At 53.6% G+C, this 20,847-nt stretch overlaps 1 protein-coding gene across 2 annotated transcripts in view; it reads right to left on the bottom strand.

Annotated features, from left to right (window-relative positions):
* LOC137442788 (sodium- and chloride-dependent betaine transporter-like) overlaps window positions 1–20,847 on the bottom strand; it is a 52,118-nt gene that overhangs the window by 16,611 nt on the left and 14,660 nt on the right. For both annotated transcript variants that reach the window (XM_068141775.1, XM_068141776.1), the window contains exons 4-12: window positions 19,377–19,517; window positions 17,353–17,440; window positions 15,752–15,884; window positions 12,532–12,666; window positions 9,682–9,785; window positions 8,152–8,276; window positions 7,768–7,880; window positions 6,381–6,518; window positions 4,094–4,196 (exon numbers count right to left, since the gene is read on the bottom strand). In XM_068141775.1, coding sequence (XP_067997876.1) covers window positions 4,094–4,196; window positions 6,381–6,518; window positions 7,768–7,880; window positions 8,152–8,276; window positions 9,682–9,785; window positions 12,532–12,666; window positions 15,752–15,884; window positions 17,353–17,440; window positions 19,377–19,517 — 1,080 coding nt within the window. The remainder of the gene's footprint in view (window positions 1–4,093; window positions 4,197–6,380; window positions 6,519–7,767; window positions 7,881–8,151; window positions 8,277–9,681; window positions 9,786–12,531; window positions 12,667–15,751; window positions 15,885–17,352; window positions 17,441–19,376; window positions 19,518–20,847) is intronic.

Below are 20,847 nucleotides of genomic sequence, written 5' to 3' on the forward strand. Positions count from 1 at the left end.
GCTACCAGCTGCACACAACAGGACCCTTGTGATCTACAGCTCAGTGCACGACTGCCTGCAGCTACTGCATCTGAATGGATGAAGCCATGGCCAGAGCAAGCCTGGCAGGCAGGCTGCAGGCAAAAGGAGGCTGCTGCTTCTGGTAGCTGTGCTATGTATGAACAAGAGACCCAGAGAAAGATTTTATACCAGCACAAAATGGGCTCAGCCTGGGGCCACCCACAGGCACCCACTGGCATCAGCTTCCTTTAGCTTTGTAAACAGGTCTGCTGGTTTCAGCCCAGCTCTTCTGCAGAGCCAGAGGCACTTGCTTGCTCCTGGAGCAGCTGAGCCTGCTGTGCCTGCCTGGGCAACACGCCCCTGTTGTCATCGTGTTGTGAACCCCGGAAATCAAACCCCATAGCTGCTTAGGTAAGGGCTGCCTGTCCCAAAGGGGAAGGGAGAGAGCAAAAGGGGGGGTGAAAAATCCCAACCGAAATCTCCAGCACTCCCCTCCAGGGAACACGCTTGGCAGGCCTGATGCCACCCAATCCTTCCAGAGGCAGAAAGCAGCGTGCCAGGAAATCCTCGGATCTTTGTGAGAACAGGCAGAGGGAAGCTGCCAAGTGGTGGGTGGCTGGCATATGTGCTGGGAGAGGGGAAGCTCAGAACGCATATTTGTGTTAGCAAAAGCCCTGGAATTCTTCACAGTGTAAGCAAGAGGCTCAGCCCTGCCAGCTCTGAGATGGGGAAAAAGCAGCAGCATTCATTGGCCAGGCACTCTTTTTTTCCCCCACTGAGATGCCTCATCTTGGCCCTCTGACTAAACTTGGGACCCGAGTCAGCCCAGAGGATGCAAAGCAGAGTACCAAGAGAGTAAAATCAGACTGTGTGGAGTGGGGTAGATGACCCCCTGGTGGAGAGGGGAAGGGCCATTTCTCAGTCCCCAGCTGCATCCTCCCTCTACCAGGCTCCAGGGGCAGCATCACAGCTTATGCTGCTCATTGTAAACCATTGCTCCTCTCCACAGGTCTTTCATAGAATCACAGAACGTTAGAGGTTGGAAGGGACCTCCAGAGGTCATCCAGTGCAACCCTTCTGCCAAAGCAGCATCACCCAGGGCAGTCTGCACAGTATCACAGTCTCACAGTATCACTAAGGTTGGAAGAGACCTCGAGGATCATCGAGTCCAACCTGTCACCACAGACCTCAAGACTAGACCATGGCACCAAGTGCCACATCCAATCCCCTCTTGAACACCTCCAGGGATGGGGACTCCACCACCTCCCAGGATGGTGACTCCACCACCTCCCTGGGCAGCACATTCCAATGACCAATGACTCTCTTGGTGAAGAACTTTCTCCTCACCTCCAGCCTAAACCTCCCGTGGTGCAGCCTGAGACTGTGTCCTCTTGTTCTGGTGCTGGTTGCCTGGGAGGAGAGACCAACCCCTTCCTGGCTACAACCTCCCTTCAGGTAGTTGTAGAGGGCCATGAGGTCATCCCTGAGCCTCCTCCTCTCCAGGCTAAACAATCCCAGTTCCCTCAGCCTCTCCTCATAGGGCTGTGCTCAAGGCCTCTCACCAGCCTCATTGCCTGGAATGCATCCAGGTGGGTTTGGAAAGTCTCCAGAGAAGGAGACTCCACAGCCTCTCTGGGCAGCCTGCTCCAGGGCTCTGGCACCCTCACTGTAAAAAAGTTTCTCCTCATGTTGAGCTGAAACCTTCTCTGTTCAAGTTTGTATCCATTGGTCCTTGTCTCATTGCTGTGCACCACCCAGAAGAGCTTGGCCCCCTCCACTTGACCCCCAGCCCTCAGCTATTGATAGACATTGATCAGATCCCCTCTCAGCCTTCTCTTCTCCAGACTAAACAGCCCCAGGGCTCTCAGTCTCTCTTCACAGTCCCCTAAGCATCCTCATGGCTCTCTGTTGGACTCTCTCCAGCAGCTCTCTGTCTGTTGAACTGGGGAGCCCCAAACTGGACACAGGATTGTAAGTGTAGTCTCAGCAGGGCAGAGTAGTGGGGAAGAAGAACCTCCCCAGCCCTGCTGGCCACACTTTTCTTGCTGCCCCCCAGGATCCCATTGGCTCTCTTGGCCAAAAGGGCAAAGGCAGGTGGCATGTTTGACTGTAACTATTCTGCACATTAAAGCACAACTGCATGGGGGTGATGAAGCCCTGCCACAGGTGACGGAACTCTCCATCGTCTGTAAATCCCACAGGGACTGTGTGGAAGGTGACTCCATTAACATCTGGCCAGGGTCTAGTATTGCAAGCTCTAAGATGTGTTTCCCTTGGGGGGCATCTCTCCAGAATAAATCTCTCACAGATCTGCTTCTCTGGCACTGCCCAGAGGTCAAGCCCAAGCACCTGCACCTGCCACCATTTCAGTAACAGGGAGGTCCATCCAAACTAGCATCTGGATCCTGCTGTACATGAGGTATATGGAGAAACTGAGTGCCCCTTCAGCAGCAGCTGCACTACAGCCAGTGGAACCTCTTTAAAGCTCTAAGCACCAAAGAGAGCAGGTAGGGACTGACTGTTCACTGCCTCTCCTAAAATAAGACAAAAGTGGCACCAAATGAAATGAGCAGGTGGCAGATTCAAAGCAAAGAGAGTGCTCCTCACACAACACTGCCGCTCCTAGCACAAGAAAGGCATGGACCTGTTAGAACAGGCCCAGAGGAGGGCCATGAAAATGATCAGAGGGCTGCAGCACCTCTCCTGTGAAGAAAGGCTGAGAGAGTTGGAGTTGTTCAGCCTGGAGAAGAGAGAGCTCCAGAGAGACTTGGTTGCAGCCTTTCAATGTATAAAGAGGGCTTGTAAGAAAGACAGAGAGGCTTATACTAGGGCTTGTAGTGACAGGTAAAGGGGTAATGGTTTTAAGCTAAGAGAGGATAGATTTAGATTGGCTGTAAGAAAGATGTTTTTCACAAGGAGGGTGTGAGACTGGAACAGGTCACCCAGAGAAGTTGTGGATGCACCATCATTGCAAGTGCTCAAGGTCAGGTTGGAGAGGGCTTTGATCAACCTGTCCTAGTGAAAGGTGTCCCAGGGAGGGTGGATCAGATTACCTTTAAAGGTCCCCTGCACCCTAAGCCATTCTATGGTTTTAAGTCGTTAGAAGTTGACAGCACAGTCACAGAAAGGATCATTGCTGACTCTACTGCTGTTTTACTCCTTCCTAAGCATCCCCTCCTGGCTGCTGGAAGAGACACATCCTGATGCTCAGGCCTGCAATCTTTTCCTTAGGTTAGCACAGCCACACTGCTTGGCATAGCCAGAAGCCAGCAAATGTGTTGAGGGTTTCGTCTAAGCTGGCATCTGTGACAGCTTTGCAGGATCTTTGCAGATGCTGAGCTCCTGCAGCTCTGTGAAGGTAAGGAGAGAGAAGCAGCTGCTCTGCATCACACACAGCTGGCTGCTTTGCCCAGGACCACCCAGCCTTGAGGCAAGCTTCAGGGAGATGGACTGCAGCCTGGGGGCTCCTGCAGCATTCAGCAGGGGAGAGATCTCCCGTAGGATATCACTGGATACTCCTCTTAGCACACAGACTGACAAGCAGTTGGTTTCCTTCTGACAGTTCATGAAGCTCAGTTCAATGCTACTCCTGACTTCCACTGCAGACCTCCCTGGCAGCCAAAGCAGTTCCTCCTGTTTCTTTCAGGAGTGCCAGCACAGCCTGTGCCAACAGGCAGCTGTATCATGGCAGAAGCAGCACAGAGCAGCTCTGCACCCCTGCATCCTGGGCTACATTCACTGATGGGCATAAAGGCACCGTGTGAGCAGACAGCAACAGAGAGTGAACAGGAGCAGTCACTCCTCTCTAGCTGCTTTGCTAATTCAGAGGACAGATGGGAAGAGCAGCAAGGTGGTTCCCTGAGGAACATCAGGACCCTTCAGAGCGGGGAAAAACATTCCTGCTCTAAATGTGCAGCAGTTAGGAAACAGTGCAAGGAAACGTGGTGGAAAGCAGACCAGAAAGAGGGCAATTACAGGATTTCTGTGCTTCTCTACCCACTCCCACTTCTCAACATCCCCTCACCCCACACACCCCACCCCACACCCCCCATTGCATTAGAAAGGGCAACACTGTTTTTTGTTCTCCACTTACCATACACCCATCCGATGCAGATGACTTCAAAAAGGGAGAGGAAGAGTAGGCATGTGCCACTGGCAGCATAGTAGTCAAAGAGCTGGAAGATGTACATCCCACCCTGTTGAACAGGCAGGGAAGAGGGAGTCACAGGAGGACTATTTCATGTGAGGGACAAATGACTGAGGCAAGCAGAAGAATAACAGCAGAAACACTGCACCTAGACCCAGTGGGAGAAGGAGAAGAGCCTTCTCTTGGGGCTGCCCCTGGTCTGTCCCAAAAGCCAGTCAGACCTGTGAGAGGGAAGCTCTTCATCTCCATGTTGTGCTGTGGTGGGGCTGGCTGCTCTCTGTGGCCACAGGAGCAGGAGGCAGTTTGTTTGCTTGTTCTAAATCACACCATTTCAAAAGACCAGGTAGCAGTGCAGAACATTCAGATGCCTCATTTCAGCTGCATTCATCTTCACATGCTGCTCAAGGCCCAACCCTTCAGTGGTGGGGGGGTGTTCCCTGCTGTCACTCCCTTCGGGCTGAGCCCTGCACAGTTGCCATCAGCTACTTCTACAGCTCAGTGGATGACTCCTCTCAGACTTCCAGGTGTTTGCTCACAGAGAAAGCCCCTCCAGCACAGGTCAGGCAGATGCTTTCAAATGGTGCTGGGAAACTCTAGACTGCTGGAGCAGCAGAGCAGCTGCCCCATGTCCCACCATGCATGAGGTGACATCCTGCAGTGATGGAAGCAGTTGTCTCCATGGAAGGGGGCATGCAAAAACCAGGGGAACCCCTAATGCAGTCTCACTCAAAGCTCACTCAAACACAGTGGGAGCTGCCTTCAGCAAAACCTTAGCCAGGACCCTGTTGTAGGATCATTCAGCAGCACCTGAGAGGAATTCACTGTCACCATGTAACACATGGAGGCAACTCAGAGATGTGCTAGGGCCCCTGCCCAAGCATGCAGTGTGCAGGCAGAGTGCAGCACAGTACAGCACACCACTGTGCAGTGGTGTGTCCAAGAGGAGCTTGGCTATCAGCTGCAGAGCAGGGCAAAGGTTGTGCAGGGAGCTCCTTCTGCTCCTTCTGGCCCCAGGGCTCACAGGCTTCCCCTGTCTCAGTCAGGGCTCTGGTGCAGTGTTACCTACAGCTTCCCCTCCTGCTGCTCTGCCTCTTGTGGAGAGCAGCAAGTAAATATCACTGCCCTTAGAAGAGCTTCTGCTCAAGCAGCTCATCTGGCTTCAGCCACCAGGCCTGGTATTTGCACAAAGCTGTATGCCAGGCAGCCTGCCTGGCCTTCAGGACCATCTTTGTGGAAAGGTCAGTGTCATAGAATCATAACATCAGTAAGGCTGGAAAAGACCTCAGAGATCATCCAGTCCAATCTGTCACCCAACACCTCATGACTAACTAAACCATGGCTCCAAGTGCCACATCCAACCCTTTTTGAACACCTCCAGGGATGGTGACTCCACCACCTCCCTGGGCAGCACATCCCAATGGCCAATGACTCTTTCTGGGTTTAAGGCACTGGGATGTCTTAAACCACAGAGCAGAGGCCCCCAGAGACTAGACAGGTGCAGGAGGTGGCTGGAAAGCTTAACCTTTTGTTATTTCATTCCCATAAGCCCTGCATCTCCATAAAAACTGCCATTTCTGTTTGTTCCTCCCATTTTTCCTCCCTCTCTGCTCCTGGGAGGATGCACAGAGCTTTATCTCAGGTTTGGTGTGGGGGAGTGAGGCCTGGTTCAGCCTTGGCAATGGTGCCAGCTGGGGCTTGGGGCATCCTGGCTCACCCTGGAGCTGGCAAGCAGAATCTGTAGCTGTGTCACTTGGGCATGGGGGCAGAGGGGTATGGGGGAGGGGGGATACCTCTGAGGCCTGGTCTCTTTGGCCTGGTTTGGAGGAAGGTGGTGGGAAGCTTTGGCCTAAGGAGGTTCTTGGAGAACTGTGGCCAAGGTGGATTATGGATTTAGTGTGTTCAATATGCTTTGTACTGCAGTATGTAGCTATGATTAATACTTCCATTTAAACCTCTAATTCCTCCAAATCCAGTGTGGAGTGGTTTTCTGTAACTCCTTTGAGAAGGTTAATGAGCATCTGTCTCTCTCCTTAAACCAAGACAGCTCTGCAGCAAGTGTCCTGACATCACAGAGGGTGAAAGCAACACCAGCTGTGAGAGGTGCCAGCTAATGCACTAGAAATGGAGCGCAATCAGGGCGACAAAGACCAGCTTGCCAGCCCCACCTGCTCCTCCAGAGCGCTCTGTCAGGGTCCCTGGTGCCTGGCCAACCCCCCAGCTGCTCCTGCCTTACCTCTGTGACCAGCAGCAGGCCCAGCAGGTAGCATATGATGGCAATGGCCAGGATCAGCAGCTCCCGACGCCCCTTCTTCCGCAGCAGCTCCGGGAACATGTCGATCAGAGAGGTCACCACACTTTCCACACAGACAAACTGCAGCAGGAGACAGGCCAGAGCAGTCAGCTTCTCCTTTCCCCAAGGACACACTCCCTCTCACTGCCCTTGTTCCCAACAGCTACCCAAATCTTGAAGTTTTCTGGGTCTGAGTCTCACTTCCACCGAGGGCCAGCTGCAGCTGCTAGGGACCCAAGCACAGCTCACTGTAGTCAGTGAGGTCTCCTCTGGACCTGCAGGGTTAAAACTACAGCCCCATGGGGGAGGGATGAACTAGGACATGAAGAAGGAACTGCATCAAACCCAGCAAAGAATGTTGGTGCCCAGCAGGAACAGCCAAGGGATGGAGAGGCAAGGGGCAGCCTGTGCCTCTCAAGCAGAATGAGGAAGCAGCTGAGATGGCACAAGGAAATTCTCTGACAGAAGAGAGATCCCCCTGCAAGGGTCTGTGGGTTCAGAGCTCAGTCCTAACAACAAGCACACCCCTCAGACAACAAAATGTGCCAAGGCTGCCTGGGAAAACCTAGTAAAGAAGGTGCCCAAAGGTCTGGTTTTGGGGCTGGCTGTGGGCAGGACATCTGCTCCTCATCACATGGCTCATGGTCCCACAGCACATGCTGCCCATGGGGTACATGAGAACATCAGGCAGTGCAAGGACAGCCCAGCCAGCATGAAGCAAAGCCACAAGCCAGATGAGGCAGGAGGAGACCTTGACCCAGAGGAAAGAGTCCAGGTGCAGGAGCTGAGGTGCTGCAAAGCAGAGCCTGAGCAGAGCAGCCTGCCTAGCAGACATCCCAGGATGTCCCGCACTCCCCTCATGCCAGCACACCAGGGCTGCACACTGTCCTCCACGGGTGCTCTGCTGCAGTTGTGTAACAGGGCTGCAGGCAGTAAGAGAGAGACACACCAGTGAGGAGAGCACACAGGGACTGATGTAGTGAGCTGCAGCTGGAAGACAAGAGCTCCATTCTCCTTCCCAGATGGCTCTGCTTTGTGCTGGGCTTGCAGCATGCAGGACTTTGGTGTTGGCACAGAGGTGGCAGGGGATGTAGCTGGGACACCCTCATCTACACTCAGGGAGAAACAAAGAGGCCAGCACACATAACCACTGGCAGTCCATGAGGCCTGGCTCAGAGCTCCCCTAGTGTGAAAGTGCTGCAGACAGCGTGGGGAACATATGGCTGCCAGCAAAGCAAATAATCACCTTACCCTGCCCCATGGCCTTAAGGGGTGCTCAGGGTGAGAACAGGCCCCTGTGTGTTGAATGAGGGTGGGGTGTTTGCTGTACCTGGCTATCCAGTCCCAAGAAGATCAGCATGAGGAAGAAGAGGCAGGACCACAGCTGAGACACAGGCATCATTGTTACTGCTGTTGGATATGCTATGAAAGCCAGACCAGGACCTACCAACAGACCACAGGGTGACCATGTGTGCCCCCTCACCTGCCACCACCCCCCTGCAGCACAGACTGAGCTTACAGACTGCTTCAAAGCTCCAATCACCACAGCTCCTTGCCCACACAAGGCTGGAGGTTGTGCTGGGGAGCACTGGTGGTGCAGACACCCATAGCCATGAAGGATATAGACAACATCCCAGGCTTCACTTCCAAACAGTCCCCTCCCCACCAGGCTTTCCCTTTTGCCTTGGTGCTGACCTTTCCCAGACAAACCCACCTGATTCTGCCACCTCTGAAATGGGCACACCCTGCTCTCGAGCCATGAAGCCCAGCACAGAGAAAATGGCAAAGCCAGCAACGAAGCTGGTGGCACTGTTGAGGAAGCAGAGCATGATGCAGTCCCTGCAGGGAGGAAGGGCAGAGGGGAATCAGTGTTTCCCACTGCAGAACATTTCCACTTGGGATCACCCCTGCAGCCAGTTTCCCAGTGGGACAGTATGGACCAGGGAACAGCAATGCTGCTTCTGAACTCCTTCAGAAGTAAAGAGCTCAGAACAGAGCCAAAGTTCAGGCTACCCACCTTGCACTGCCCTGTTCAAGGGCTAAAGGTGGCACGGTCACCGTCAGAGCTTGTGAGCAGGATGCCACATGGATATGCATAGGGACAGGGCAACAGGAAAGCTCACAGGAGTCAGAAGAATAAGGAAAAACAACAGAGAAAATGTGGAAATGTGCAAACTAGGAAAGAGAAGAGGTGGCTACAGTAAACAGCCACAGAAGAGGAGAATCTGAAAGCAGATCTGACAAAGCAAGGCCTGAGGAGCTAACAGCAGCCCTCTTCTGACGCTGGCTGTGTCTACAGTGTGCTCAGCTAGAGGCTGAATGTGCTGTGCCACCTGTCCTGAAGTCCTTGTGCACTTGCACTTGTCCCTGCACAAACAGGGCACCGGGCTGAGGGGGCTGGGCAAGAAACCACACAGCCCAGGATCGTGGCTGAACAGCTTCACTCACAGCTCTGTGGGCACACAGCACATGTGGGCTGCCCCGAGCTGAGCTGCTAGCCCAAGGCACCCAGGGCATTAGAGGAAGGCATCAGTGCAGCACTCCACTGCAGACAGAGCAAAGGGACAGCAGTAATTCTCTGCCCCCCAGCTGTGGCAGTCCCTGCTGCAGGACAGGAGAGGTGAGTACCATGGCATTTCCCCATCTATGCTGGGTCAGCACAGGAGGGAATCTGAGGGCTCCCCCTCCTCAGAGGGCTGCAGAAGGTGTCAGAAATGGTCCTGATGGCTTCACTGAGCTCCATGTCAGGCCATGGATAAAACAGAGCTGTAGTTCAAGGGCAAGGAGGAGGCCAGGCAGACTTGATTCATCTCCTTGGTAGGACCAAGATGCCCCTGGCAGTACATTACCCTGATGTAGTAAAGCACTGGAGACAGAGGGCCCAGCCTTTGTACCATCTGCCCTGCCTAGCAAGTGACAGGAGAGCTGACCATGCTCACTCAGACACAGCCTGTGGAGCCTCCACAGTGGCTTCAGACACTCTCCAGCTCATTCCTCCTCCAGTCTCTCCTGTTTCTGAGCTGACTCACAGGGAAAAGCACTACTAAAGGCCATTTTCTGCAGCTCCTGTGTTCCCTCAGCCCATCTCCTTCCCCTCTGAGTCTGCAGCTTCCATTCTCTGAGCAACTCATTAGTCAAAGCAGCATGGCCCAAGGTGTACCCTGGGGACACAGCCTGCCTCAGATGCAGCTCTGTGCTGTTAGCCTCTGAGCCAGCTTCCAGAAGGAGCCCAGGCTCCTCTTACCTGTAGCAGTTGTTTGTGTATTTGTTGTAGCTGCCCAGAGCTGTCAGGCACCCCTGGCAGATGGCATAGGAGAAGAGGATCTGAGTGCCTGCATCCATCCAGACCTGGAACAGAGAAGGTCAGTGGTCTCCAGACTTGGCAACCAAATAAGCCAGTGGCTGTGCCCTGTCTAGCAGCAACCTGTCCACCCATGCAGAGTATCCCCTGAGACAGAGACAGGCTCAGTGCATGCAGAAGCCAGGACACTTCTCTGAGATAACTCAGTTACAGGACTGAAAGTCCTCCAGGAAAAGTCTCCTGAGGGGGCTGTACTTTCTCACCTCACTTGAGGTGACACCACTTCTCCACCCTGTGTCTTTGCACTCTGGAGCGAGACAGCATCCCTGGTAGCACAGCTCCAGCAGAAGTGAGCACTGCAGATGTCTTTGGTCCCTATGTGGCTCAGGGTTTGCAGAGCCACTGGTGAGTTGTCCCAGATGAGGGGCAGTAATCTCTTTGTACTCCCCTCCCTTCTCCCCAGCCTAGTTTCCCACACACTGGAGGCTGTGGTGCAGGGTGAAGGGCAGAAAGAGATCATAGCCCAGTGGGGTGTCATGCACCCAAACTCCATTTGCTCTGGCACTGCATGGGGCAAAGCTGAGCAGCCTTGCTCAGCACTGCTCTGGCACTCTGCCCTGTGGAGGAGTCCCTCCATACCCTGTGCTGTGGGCTGAGCTACATCTCCATTCCCCTCTCCTCCCAAGGGAAAGCCCAGAGCTGTGAGTCAGCAAGCAGGCAAGCAAACAGCCCATCCTGCTGCCTGTCTGTCTGCTCCCTCTCTCTGTTTTGCCTCTAAGCAGCCTTCAGCCACAGAGTTCCAGCCAGCCCAGGCACTGCTGCTGACATTCACACACAGATCTCTGCTGGGCCCACAAGTGGGAGCCTTTCAGACATGGGCACAGGAACACATCCTGCTTCACACTAAAACCACACAGTCTGCCTGAACTCAGGAGCAGGAGCTCTTGCTCCTGCTGTGCTGGGCTGCAGAAGCCTGGAAAGATAATGTCAGCTTTAGTTAGGCTGTGAAAGACAAGGAGGTGTTCAGTCAATAAGCTCTGACCATGAATAAAGCATTTGGCTTCAGTCACAGAATCACAGAATGTTAGGGGCTGTAAGGGACCTCAAAAAGCTCATCCACTCCAAACCCTACCACAGCAGGCTCACCCAGAGCAGGTCACACAGGAACACATCCAGGCAGGTTTTGAGTATCTCCAGAGAGGGAGACTCCACATGCCCCCTACTTAAGTGTTCTGTCACCCTCACATGGAAAAAGCTCTTCCTTATGTTCCCATGGGACCTCCTCTGCTCCAGCTGGCACCCATTGCCCCTTGTCCTATCACTGGATATCACCCAGCAGAGCCTGGCTCCAGCCTCTGGGCACTCATCCTGCACATCTTTATCAGCAGCAATGAGGTCACCCTCAGGCTCCTCCTCTCCAAGCTACAGAGCCCTCAGCTCCCTCAGGCTCTCCTCATAAGGAAGATGTTCCACTGCTGGCAGCATCTTTGTGGCTCTGTGCTGGACTCTCTCAAGCAATTCCCTGAGGAGGTCCTTCTTGAACTGAGGGGCCCAGAACTGGATACAGTATTTGAGATGCAGCTTCACCAGGGCAGAGTAGAGGAGGAGGAGAACCTCTCTTGACCTACTAACCACAGCCCTTCTAATCCATCTCAGGATGCCATTGGCCTCTTGGCCACAAGAGTACATTGGTGGCTCATGGTCATCCTTCCATCCACCAGGCCCCCCAGGCCCCTCTCCCCTTCACTGCTCTCCAGGCACTCCCCTGTCAGTTATTTTGCTGTTAAAATGCAGTTTCTGTTCTGCTGGCTCTCTGCACTCCGTGCATCACAGTTTTTGTATGACAGCACATAATTGCATCTGAAAAGCATGTGGGCAAAGACAGTGAGTTTGGCAGCTGCTGTGGGAGCAGTTGGGGCTTGGGCCATCTGGGAAGATGTGGGAGGTAAGCTGAGACCCTGCTTGGATGCCTCCACAAAAACACTCAGCAGTGGAATAATTAGCAAGTGAGTGCTCTTCCTGGGGGGGGTTGCTGCATTAAGACCTCTCTGGGCTGGCAGCTGCACAGCGTTGCTGAGCCCATGTGAGGAGGGGAAGGAATCTGCTGCTACATAGAGGTGCTAGAGCAGACACCCTGAGGGGATCCTCCAAGGAGGGTCCTGCTGCCTGCCCTGTGCAACCCCCATGGGTGCTGCCCACCTTCTGCCAAGCTGGGCTGCCTTGCAGGTCCTGGGTTTGGCTGCACCTTCTGCCCTAATCAAGGTTTGGCCTCCCTAGATACACAGCATCCTGCCTGCTAGGGCTGGAGGAGTTTCATGACCTCCAATCAGTGGTGGCAGGGACTGACCCCGGCCAGCCCCTGACCTGGGCAGGTGGGAGCAGTCCACAGGACAGGCAAAGGGAACCTGTTGCCCAGCTGGGACACAGCCTGCCTTACCTGTGTGCATTTGGTCTCTGCAAGCACAGGAGCCTTGCACTCCCTGGGAGAGCTGTGCTGGAGCCAAACAAGCAAACAAAGTGCTAACCAGGCCAGAAAACAAGAACATGAAAATCAGCAGCCTACTTCCCCTCCCCCCTTCTCTCCTGGTTTTGCTGAGCCCATGGGTGGAAAGGAGCTAACATGCCCTTATGCTGCAGATCCACACCAAGGCTGTGCTGAGCAAGACCCTCTTAGCTCCTCCTAGGAAGTGTCCCTGGTTCACTGCTCTCCTTTCAGAGAAGACAGCAGCTTGATCCAAGGGCCAGGAAACTGGAAACCTTCTTTTAGCCAGTGCTTGCCTGCTCCCCACCCACCTGGGGGTCTGCCAGCCTGGAAATGTCTGGCTTCAGGTAGAAGATGATGCCCTCAGCAGCGCTGGGCAGCGTGACTCCTCGCACCAGCAGGATTATCAGCATCATGTAGGGGAAGGTAGCAGTAAAGTAAACAACCTGTGGGTTCCAGGAGACAAAGGGAGAGAGGGTCAGAGGGGAGGGGGTGCAGGTGTCACATCATTTTATACACAGACCCCCACCCCAGCACACATCCCCAGGCTCTGCTGGTGGTGACAGCTGCTGCTGCCAGCACAGGAGAGGGGTGGGCAGCAAAGGAGCCAAGGTTACCTCTCACCACTGACTTAGTTCATCTACAGTTTGTTCCTCACCCAACATTCTGCCACTGTCTGCTCTGCTGCATCTTCTCTTTCCAGTCAGTGTAATTTCCCTGCTCTCCAGCTGTTCTCCTCATCTTTCTAGAGCTTCAGAAGCAACCTAGATCTCTGCCTGAGTTTTAATGAGGAGTTATTAAAACAGTTCTATGCCCAGCAAGAGTCTTCCAAATTGAATAGCAACTGCTGCCCTATTTGAGAGAGCTCTAAGGGGTCTCATTTCCAGGGGTGCTCATGCAGCCTTCTCATCCCTTCAATGCCTCTGAGCTGCCAGGTGAAAAACAGAGGCAGCTCAAAGCCTTGCAAGAAAATGCAGACTCTGGTTTTTGGCAGGATCTGCTCTTCACTTGCCCTGGTGTGTGGCGTAAACAAACACTGCAGCAGAATGAGTCACCTCTCATCCCTGGCCTAACGTGACAGAGCTCTTCCCCAGTTGCAAAATACCCAGCAGCAAGGTGCAAGTTCCTAACATTTCTTCATTATTACAGTTCATCCAAGTAATGTGAAGGCTTCTTGACCTGATGGATTCACAGAGAGGGGCCTAAAGTGACATTTTTTCTGCTTAGTGGTAACTGGCTGCATAAGTCACAGTGTGTGGAGATCGTGGTCTCCCCCCACGGAACAGGAATGCAGCTACCTCTGGCAGGAATGCTAACATCTGCCCTCAGAAATCACTTCTGGGAAACATTCCTATGCATCAGCTGAAGGCATAAGGAAAGGAAGCAGGGAAAGAGCACAAGAGTGGGCAGAATGAATCAAAGAGAAAAGGTTTTTAAAGCAAATGAGTCTTCCTGGGGCTGTTTGAAATGATTTTACTGAGGTTGCCATTGTTTCTCCAAGTCTGGACCCTTTAAACTGCAGCAGTGCAAGCACCAGCAGGGTCTGGCAGGGTTGTCAGGTTAGAGCAGCCTGGCAGTCAAGCACAGCCTCCTGTTTGTTCTGCAGCTGTTGAACAAAGCATGCCCCTGCTCAGGATCCCTGGGACCTTGCTGCTGCTCAGCCTAACATACAGCCAGGGATGGAAAAGGAGCATGGAGTTGCCTTAAACCCCCAAATGACTACCTGTGCAGAAGACAACTGGCTTGCCTGACCTGTGCAATCTCTCAGTGCAGAAAATCCCAGCCTGTGCTGCTGCACTGTGTCCATACCACCTGGGTGGTGAAAAGTAAGCCCTATACCAGGCAAAGAACAATCATAGGAACATAGAATGTCTTAGGCTGGAAGAGACCTCAGAGATCATCTAGTCCAACCTCCCTGCCATGGGCAGGGACACTTCTCAACCAGCCCAGGTTATTCAAGACCACATCCAACCTGGCCTTCAACATGTCCAGGGAGGAGGCATCCACAGCCTCTCTGGACAACCCATTCCAGACTCCTGTCACCCTTGTAGTGCAGAATTTCTTCCTAAGATCCAATCTAAACCTATTCTCCTTCAACTGGAATCCATTTCCCCTTGTCTGTGGATGGACACTCTTGTAAAAAGTCCCTCTGCAGCCTTCCTGCAGGATCCCTTCAGGCACTGGAAGGCAGCTCTAAGGTCCACCTATAGTCTTCTCCAGGCTGAACAATCCCAGCTCCCTCAGCCTATCTTCACAGCAGAGGTGTTCCAGCCCCTGGACCATCTTTGTGGCCCTCCTCTGGACTTGTTCCAATAGATCTACTTCCCTCTTACAGGGAGAGACTTAGCGGAGAGGGTTAAGAGCCAAAGGGAACCTGGGATGACTTAATTACACTTCCTTGTGGATCAAACAGCCTCTCAGACCCTGTCTGCCAAGATCAGAATGATAGCCTCTTGTAGAGAGGGCATTGTGGTATTGGAACCAAGAATCAGAGATGTAAGATTTGCAACTTGGAGCATCTCCTCTCCAGGCAGAAGTGGAGCCTGGCTCCCCTCCTTGAGAAGGGTGGACAGCAAGGCAGCACCAGCAAGAGCCAGAGCCATCAGCCAAGGCTGGGAGCAATCCAGGGAGCAGGGCAAGCTGTTGTCTTGCTCTGTTGAAACAGGTGCCCAGTGTGCTCCTAAGGGAGGAGATGAGGTTTGACACTGAAGGGCAGGTGTCCAGTGCTGCAGGGAACACCTGGCAACACCTGGGATTTGCAGGAATCACTTCCCCTCCCTCTGCTGCTGGGACCTTCCCTAGACCTTCCCACTAGACCCAGCCATCATTAATGACCCTCCCCCAGTCTCCCAGCAGCTCCAGGAAGGAAGGAGGTCCTGAGCAGGTCCTTAGCACCCACTCCAAGGCATCACAAACTGATTCACTCCAGAAGGATAACCAGTGCATCTGAGCTACATCAGGAGGAAGCACTGGCTCCAGCTTCCCAGCAAAAGGACCCACTGAGCCCAAACCCATAGAGCCAGGGAGAATGCACAGAGGCACCTCTCCCACCACAAGCATTTTGCTGGACAAAGAAGCAGGAGAGAGCCATTATCTGCTGACTGAGCTGGGTACAGGCACCAGCTTCTCCATTTTGTTTGGTTTCAATCACTGTCAGGGACAGGGAGCTGGCCGCTGCAGAGGATCTTGTTAGAAACACCAGGAGCCACAGCAGGACAGCACACTGGTGAGTGGCTGATTCCCAAGGGTTCTTGGGGAGTATCTGTCAGTCACTGTGAGTGTCTGCAAGGGAAAAGGTGAGCAAAGGCTCCCCTCAGTTCCCAGGTCTTTCCCTGTTCCACCAACTTTTCTGTCCTTCCTCTTGTGGGTCAGCCACAGCCACGTGTGGATCAGCATGGCCCCAGCACAGCACGCTCTGGCTTTGTGCTGTGTCCTGCCTCTACTTCAAGGAAAGGGAAAAAGAGCTTGGAGAAGAAGTATAAGATGGGTACAAGGAGGCTTATGGACCAGGAGGACTGTCTCCATTCCTACTTTGCCTGTGGACTTGACCCCCTTCCAGATGCAGAAGTAGCAGATGATCCAGGCCAGCAGGAGACACAGAGCCAGCTCCCAGCGCACAGCGCCCAGTTTGTGAATACCATCCGTGAGCCCCAGCACTCGCTTCCTGCCGGTGTCCAGGGACAGGGAGAGAAGCATTAACACTCCAGACCACACACACACACCTTTCCCATCTTACCCCAGCCAAAAACCTCACAGCTTGCCCCAGGCTGCCAGCCGTGCTAATCACCCCATGTCTACCTAGAACTCCTCTCCCTGCGGGTGCTGCTCCACCACATCACCAACAGAGCACCAGCTGCTTCCCACTGCTCCCCACCGTGGCAGCTGTCCAGCAGACACTACCCAGTTCAAATCAGACAGCGAATGCCATCTTCACCCCATGGCCACAACTCTTCCTCTGGCCTCCCCATGTACTGCAGACACCCTTTGTGTAAGTACAGATGTGGCTTCCTTCAGCCACACTCCTTGAAGACTCCATCAGGAAAGTGAGGCCACATGAGATCTCAGCACATCAGCTCATGCAGTCCCCAGACACCCAGTTCCACACCGAAAATTCCTCTCCAAAGCAGTCCCCTCATGGTTCCTTTGCCCTTGCAAATGCTGCAGAACACCTGGACAATCACTTCTGAGGGGTCAGAGCTCTGCTAAGCAGCACGTGCAAAGAGCAGGGCAGGGAACAGGGCCCAACACTCTGCAGACTCTTTCTTTGCCCATGGGCCCATGACATCTTCTGTGTGCCCTGTGGTGGCTGCAAGGGATGAAGGACACTCAGCTCTCTCAGAGGCACCTTAGGAGCCATAAACTAGAGAAAACAACAAAAGTGCTGCTGAAGTTGTGCCCCTGACACCCCTCTTCTTTATGAGACTTCCTCAGTTGAGTGTGGAGAGGTAGTTTGGCCCCAGGAGCCATTTCAACCTCTCCAGGCTGCAGTGATGACCCTCCTAGGGACACTGCCTGGCCTGCTGCAGGACCTGTTCCTCAGAGGTGTTTTATTGCCTCCAGCCCCACAGCCAAAGCTCCCCAAGCCCCTCTCTGACATCTCATGTATGCACCTCAGATGCCTGCCCTCCAGGGCTGGGCCTGAGCAGCCTGCTAGACCACTTCCCTTGGGCACCAAGAAAGGAATGGGGAGAAGGAGGGAAAAGACAGTTTTGCCCCTCTCTGCCAGGCTGTGAAGGACTGTTCAGTCTGCTCTGGCATCTCATGCTGGCCTGCCAAGAGTGACCTACAACACCCAAGACAAGTGTCCTTTGCTTACAGCAAGTCCTGAGCTTCTCTGGGCTGCTCTTTCTGTGGCCACACTCGCCCAGGCAGCTCAGGGACAGAAAGGGGAGCGCCTGGGCGTGTAGGCACAGAGCACCTTGGGCAGGCACACTGTGAGCAGCCTCCAGTGTGGTCTGTGCTCCTCACGCCTCTGGGCTCCCTGCAGATCTCCTCAACAGCTCCCCACGTCTGGCTCTGACATGTAGCACTTGACTTGGTCCTACAGAGACACACAGCCCTCCGCCCAGATGCTCCTAGAGCTGCAGCCTTTGGGTGAGAGGAGCCTGGGCAGGGGGAAAGGGCTCACGTACTCCCAGAACTCAATCATTGGGGAGGTGGCGTTCGCAGGCAAGGTCCTGTTGTCCAGGCTGGAGCTATTCAGAATGTCCACACAGAGATCTACCAAAAGAAAAGGAAGCTGATGAGCCAGAGAAAGTCTCCAAGGCTCTTCCACTGGGGATACTCTATCCCCCTCCATATCCTAACCCTCACTCTGGCAGCAAGACTCTTCATTCTGGGCTGCAGAACATCTCATTAAGCATTTCATTAAGGTCTGGCTCTCCCCAGCTATGAATCCCAACCCAGCAGTAGCCAGAGGGCTTCAGGAAGGGGAGAGTGGAAGGAAAGAGCAACTCCCTGCCAAACTGAAACCAGATGGCTGCAAAACATAGATTATTGGGGGATAGCCACTGTGAGTAGTCAGGATAGAAAATGCCATTCTCCTCCCACACCACACACCACCCCCTCCCCTATGTGCATGCCTGTGTTCTCATGCACCCAGATGCCTTCCTGTTCCACCCTGCTAACCCCAGCCCTGCCAACCCCAGCCCTGCCACACACTGTGAAATCACTGAATACAGAGGCTCTGCCACATGGCCAAGAAATGTTAGGGGTTGGAAGGGACCTCTGGAGATCTTCCAGTCCAACCCCCATGACAGAGCAGGACCACAGAATCCAGCACAGGTCACACAGGAACACATCCAGACAGGGATGGAAAGGCTCCAGAGAAGGAGGCTCCACAACCTCTCTGGGCAGCCTGCTCCAGGGCTCTGGGACCCTCACAGTCAAGAAGTTCCTCCTCATGTTGAGATGAAACCTCCTGTGCTGGAGTTTCCATCCAGTGCCCCTTGTCCTGTCCCAGGGCATAAGTGAGCAGAGGCTGTCCCTGTCCCTTCCTTCCTGACCCCCATCAGCTATTGATAGGCATTGATCAGATCCCCTCTCAGCCTTCTCCTCTCCAGACTAAACAGCCCCAGGGCTCTCAGCCTCTCCTCCCCAGGCAGTGCTGCAGTCCCTTCAGCATCCTTGTAGCCCTCCCTTGGACTCTCTCCAGCAGCTCCCTGTCCCTCTGGAACTGGGGAGCCCAGAATTGGATGCACTATTCCAGGTGTGACCTCACCAGGGCAGAGTAGAGGGGGAGGAGAACCTCCCTGGATCTGCTGGACACACTCTCTGAATGTACCCCAGGATCCCATTGGCCTTCTTGGCCACCAGGGCACATCCTGCATTTGGCAGGCCACCAGAAAATTGAGGAAGCTCAGCTACAGGTGGGAGGCTCCTGCATGTGAAGAGAACATCTATGGCTTTCCTTGCAAAGAGACCCTGGGTAGGGGAAATATCAACTCTTTGGAAGGTTTGTTCCCACTGCTGGGATAGAGAGGCAGAGGAAGCTGTGAGGCAATGGCCTGTGGGGTGCAGAAACTGAACACACCACAGAAATGAAACGTCTGACCCAAGAGCAAAAGGGAGGGAACTGAACTGCCACCAAAGGCAAAACAAAACTGTTCCACATGGTTCAGAAGGCCTGCCAAGGCCAGCAGATTACCTCACATCTACCCTGGTTTACCAGGCAGAGCCCCACTGCCTTGTATGAAACCAAAGCCAGGTCTTCTGTGCAGGGCACATGTGTGTGAACGGTGGCAGGCAGGCCTGGGCAATGTGATGCTGCAGAGGCTTGCATGAGTGTGATGAGAGCAGAGAAACAGGGGTGTGAGAGGCTTTTTGCTACTGGTTCCTGCATTAGGAGGCCTGTACTGGCCAAATCCTCCAGTGTAGGAGCTGTCCCAGAGCTGATGCAGAGCCCCAGCCATGTGAGGAGGACACTAGGCCTGGGTCTCCCTGTGGCAAGAGTTTTCCTGTGCCCCACTGCTGGGCCCAGCCCTCAGCCCTGCTGCCGCTTGCCCAGGCGGCATGCAGACAGCCACCGTCGCCAGAGAACCCAACCACACCGTGTCTCAGGAGACACTGTCATCTGAATGAAAACACATGTTCTACAGGACCTAATTAACTTCTGGGAGCTGGGAAGGAGCAGGAAGCCAGCCAAGGGAAGGTGTACCTGAGTTCCAGGGGTTGTTGCAGCTGGCCCATGGTAGCACAGCAGTGAAGGAGCTGAAGAGGTAGAAGAGTGCCCAGGACAGGATGATGATGTAGTAGATATTTAGATAGTATCCAATGACTTGTGAGGCATATCCAATTCCTGTGAAGGGAAGAAAAGGAGGTGAGGATGGGCACACCAACCAGCTCCCAAGGAGTCAGGCTCAACCCCAAACAAAGACAGAGACCATGCCGTGGTGAGAAGAGTACAGCATCAACCAGGGGCTTCACTACAGAACAGGGCAAGGCCTATGTCATGGAAAGATACAGGGGTTTGGAACATTGCATGCAGATGGGAAACATAGTTGGTATCTCTAGAGAGTTCTATAGCAGAACAGAGAGAAGACCTCTTGCTGATGGGAAGCTTCGTCCTGAGCCCTACCATGTCACTGTACTGCAGTGTGCTACAGAACAGCCAGCTCTAGCCTTTAAACAAGAGAAACGCAGGAGAGTTCCTTCCATCTGGAAAGACAGGCAAAAATAGTTCTCACAGTTGACAGACATCATGCACTGGGGCAAAAATACTGTCTTCATTTAAAGAACAGGCAGGTACAATTTTACAGGGTGACAGGGTGTTGGGGGTTGGAAGGGACCTCCAGAGATCCTCTAGTCCAACCCCCGAAGGAAGCAAAATAAAACACTCTTGTTGAGTTGGAGAGAAACACAGGATTGTATTCCAAAAAAGAAGCCTACAGCATACATGAATCCTTAACACCTAATGCATAGCCCCCCAGAAATACAGGCTGCATGAAAACCTCCCCCAAAGGTCCCTTCCTCCAACCACACTAAACCAAAGCCCCAGTGCTCTTTTTCTCCCCCCCTGCTATTGCCTCCCTTCCATTAGGTCTAAACAGGCCAAAATTGCACAGGGCAAATTAGTCAGACCCTGCAGGCCACAAAAAGGCCTGAGAGACTCCCCTGTGTTACCAGATAAGGCCTCCCACTGGAGAGCTGAGAGGGGGGAGAAAGGAGCAGCAGAACTGCAGCCAGTCTTACAGCCTGCAGCCAGGGATGCAGGCATTATGGGCATGAAATACAAAAGATATACAAAAGATAACAAAAAAGACATACAAAAGATAACACTTTCTGGTCTGTATCTTCTGGACTCTCTAGTCCTCCTGGGAGGCTTCTCTATGATTTTAAGGCATCCCATTGCCTTAAACCCAGGACCAACACAGACTCGGGAGCTGAGCCGGGTCCTGCTTGTGCCCATCGCTCACCGAGACATCAGAGTGGAAATTGGGTCAGGAAGGCTCACTCCACTCGTTTAAAACTGCTTGTCAGTGTCCTTTGAGATGCCACTGCTCTCCACCCCCAAGCCCCATGCAGAGCACAGGGGGCTCCAGAGCAGGAGGTCCTGATGTCCCTAGGGAGTTTCAAAGGGCACTGCACACCTGTGCTCAAGCAAACACAGCAGCCCTTCCCTTGCCTGA

The sequence above is a fragment of the Melanerpes formicivorus genome, unplaced genomic scaffold (assembly GCF_026170545.1).
Source record: "Melanerpes formicivorus ecotype bairdi unplaced genomic scaffold, bMelFor1.0.p_v2 SCAF_8, whole genome shotgun sequence".
NCBI lineage: Eukaryota > Metazoa > Chordata > Aves > Piciformes > Picidae > Melanerpes > Melanerpes formicivorus.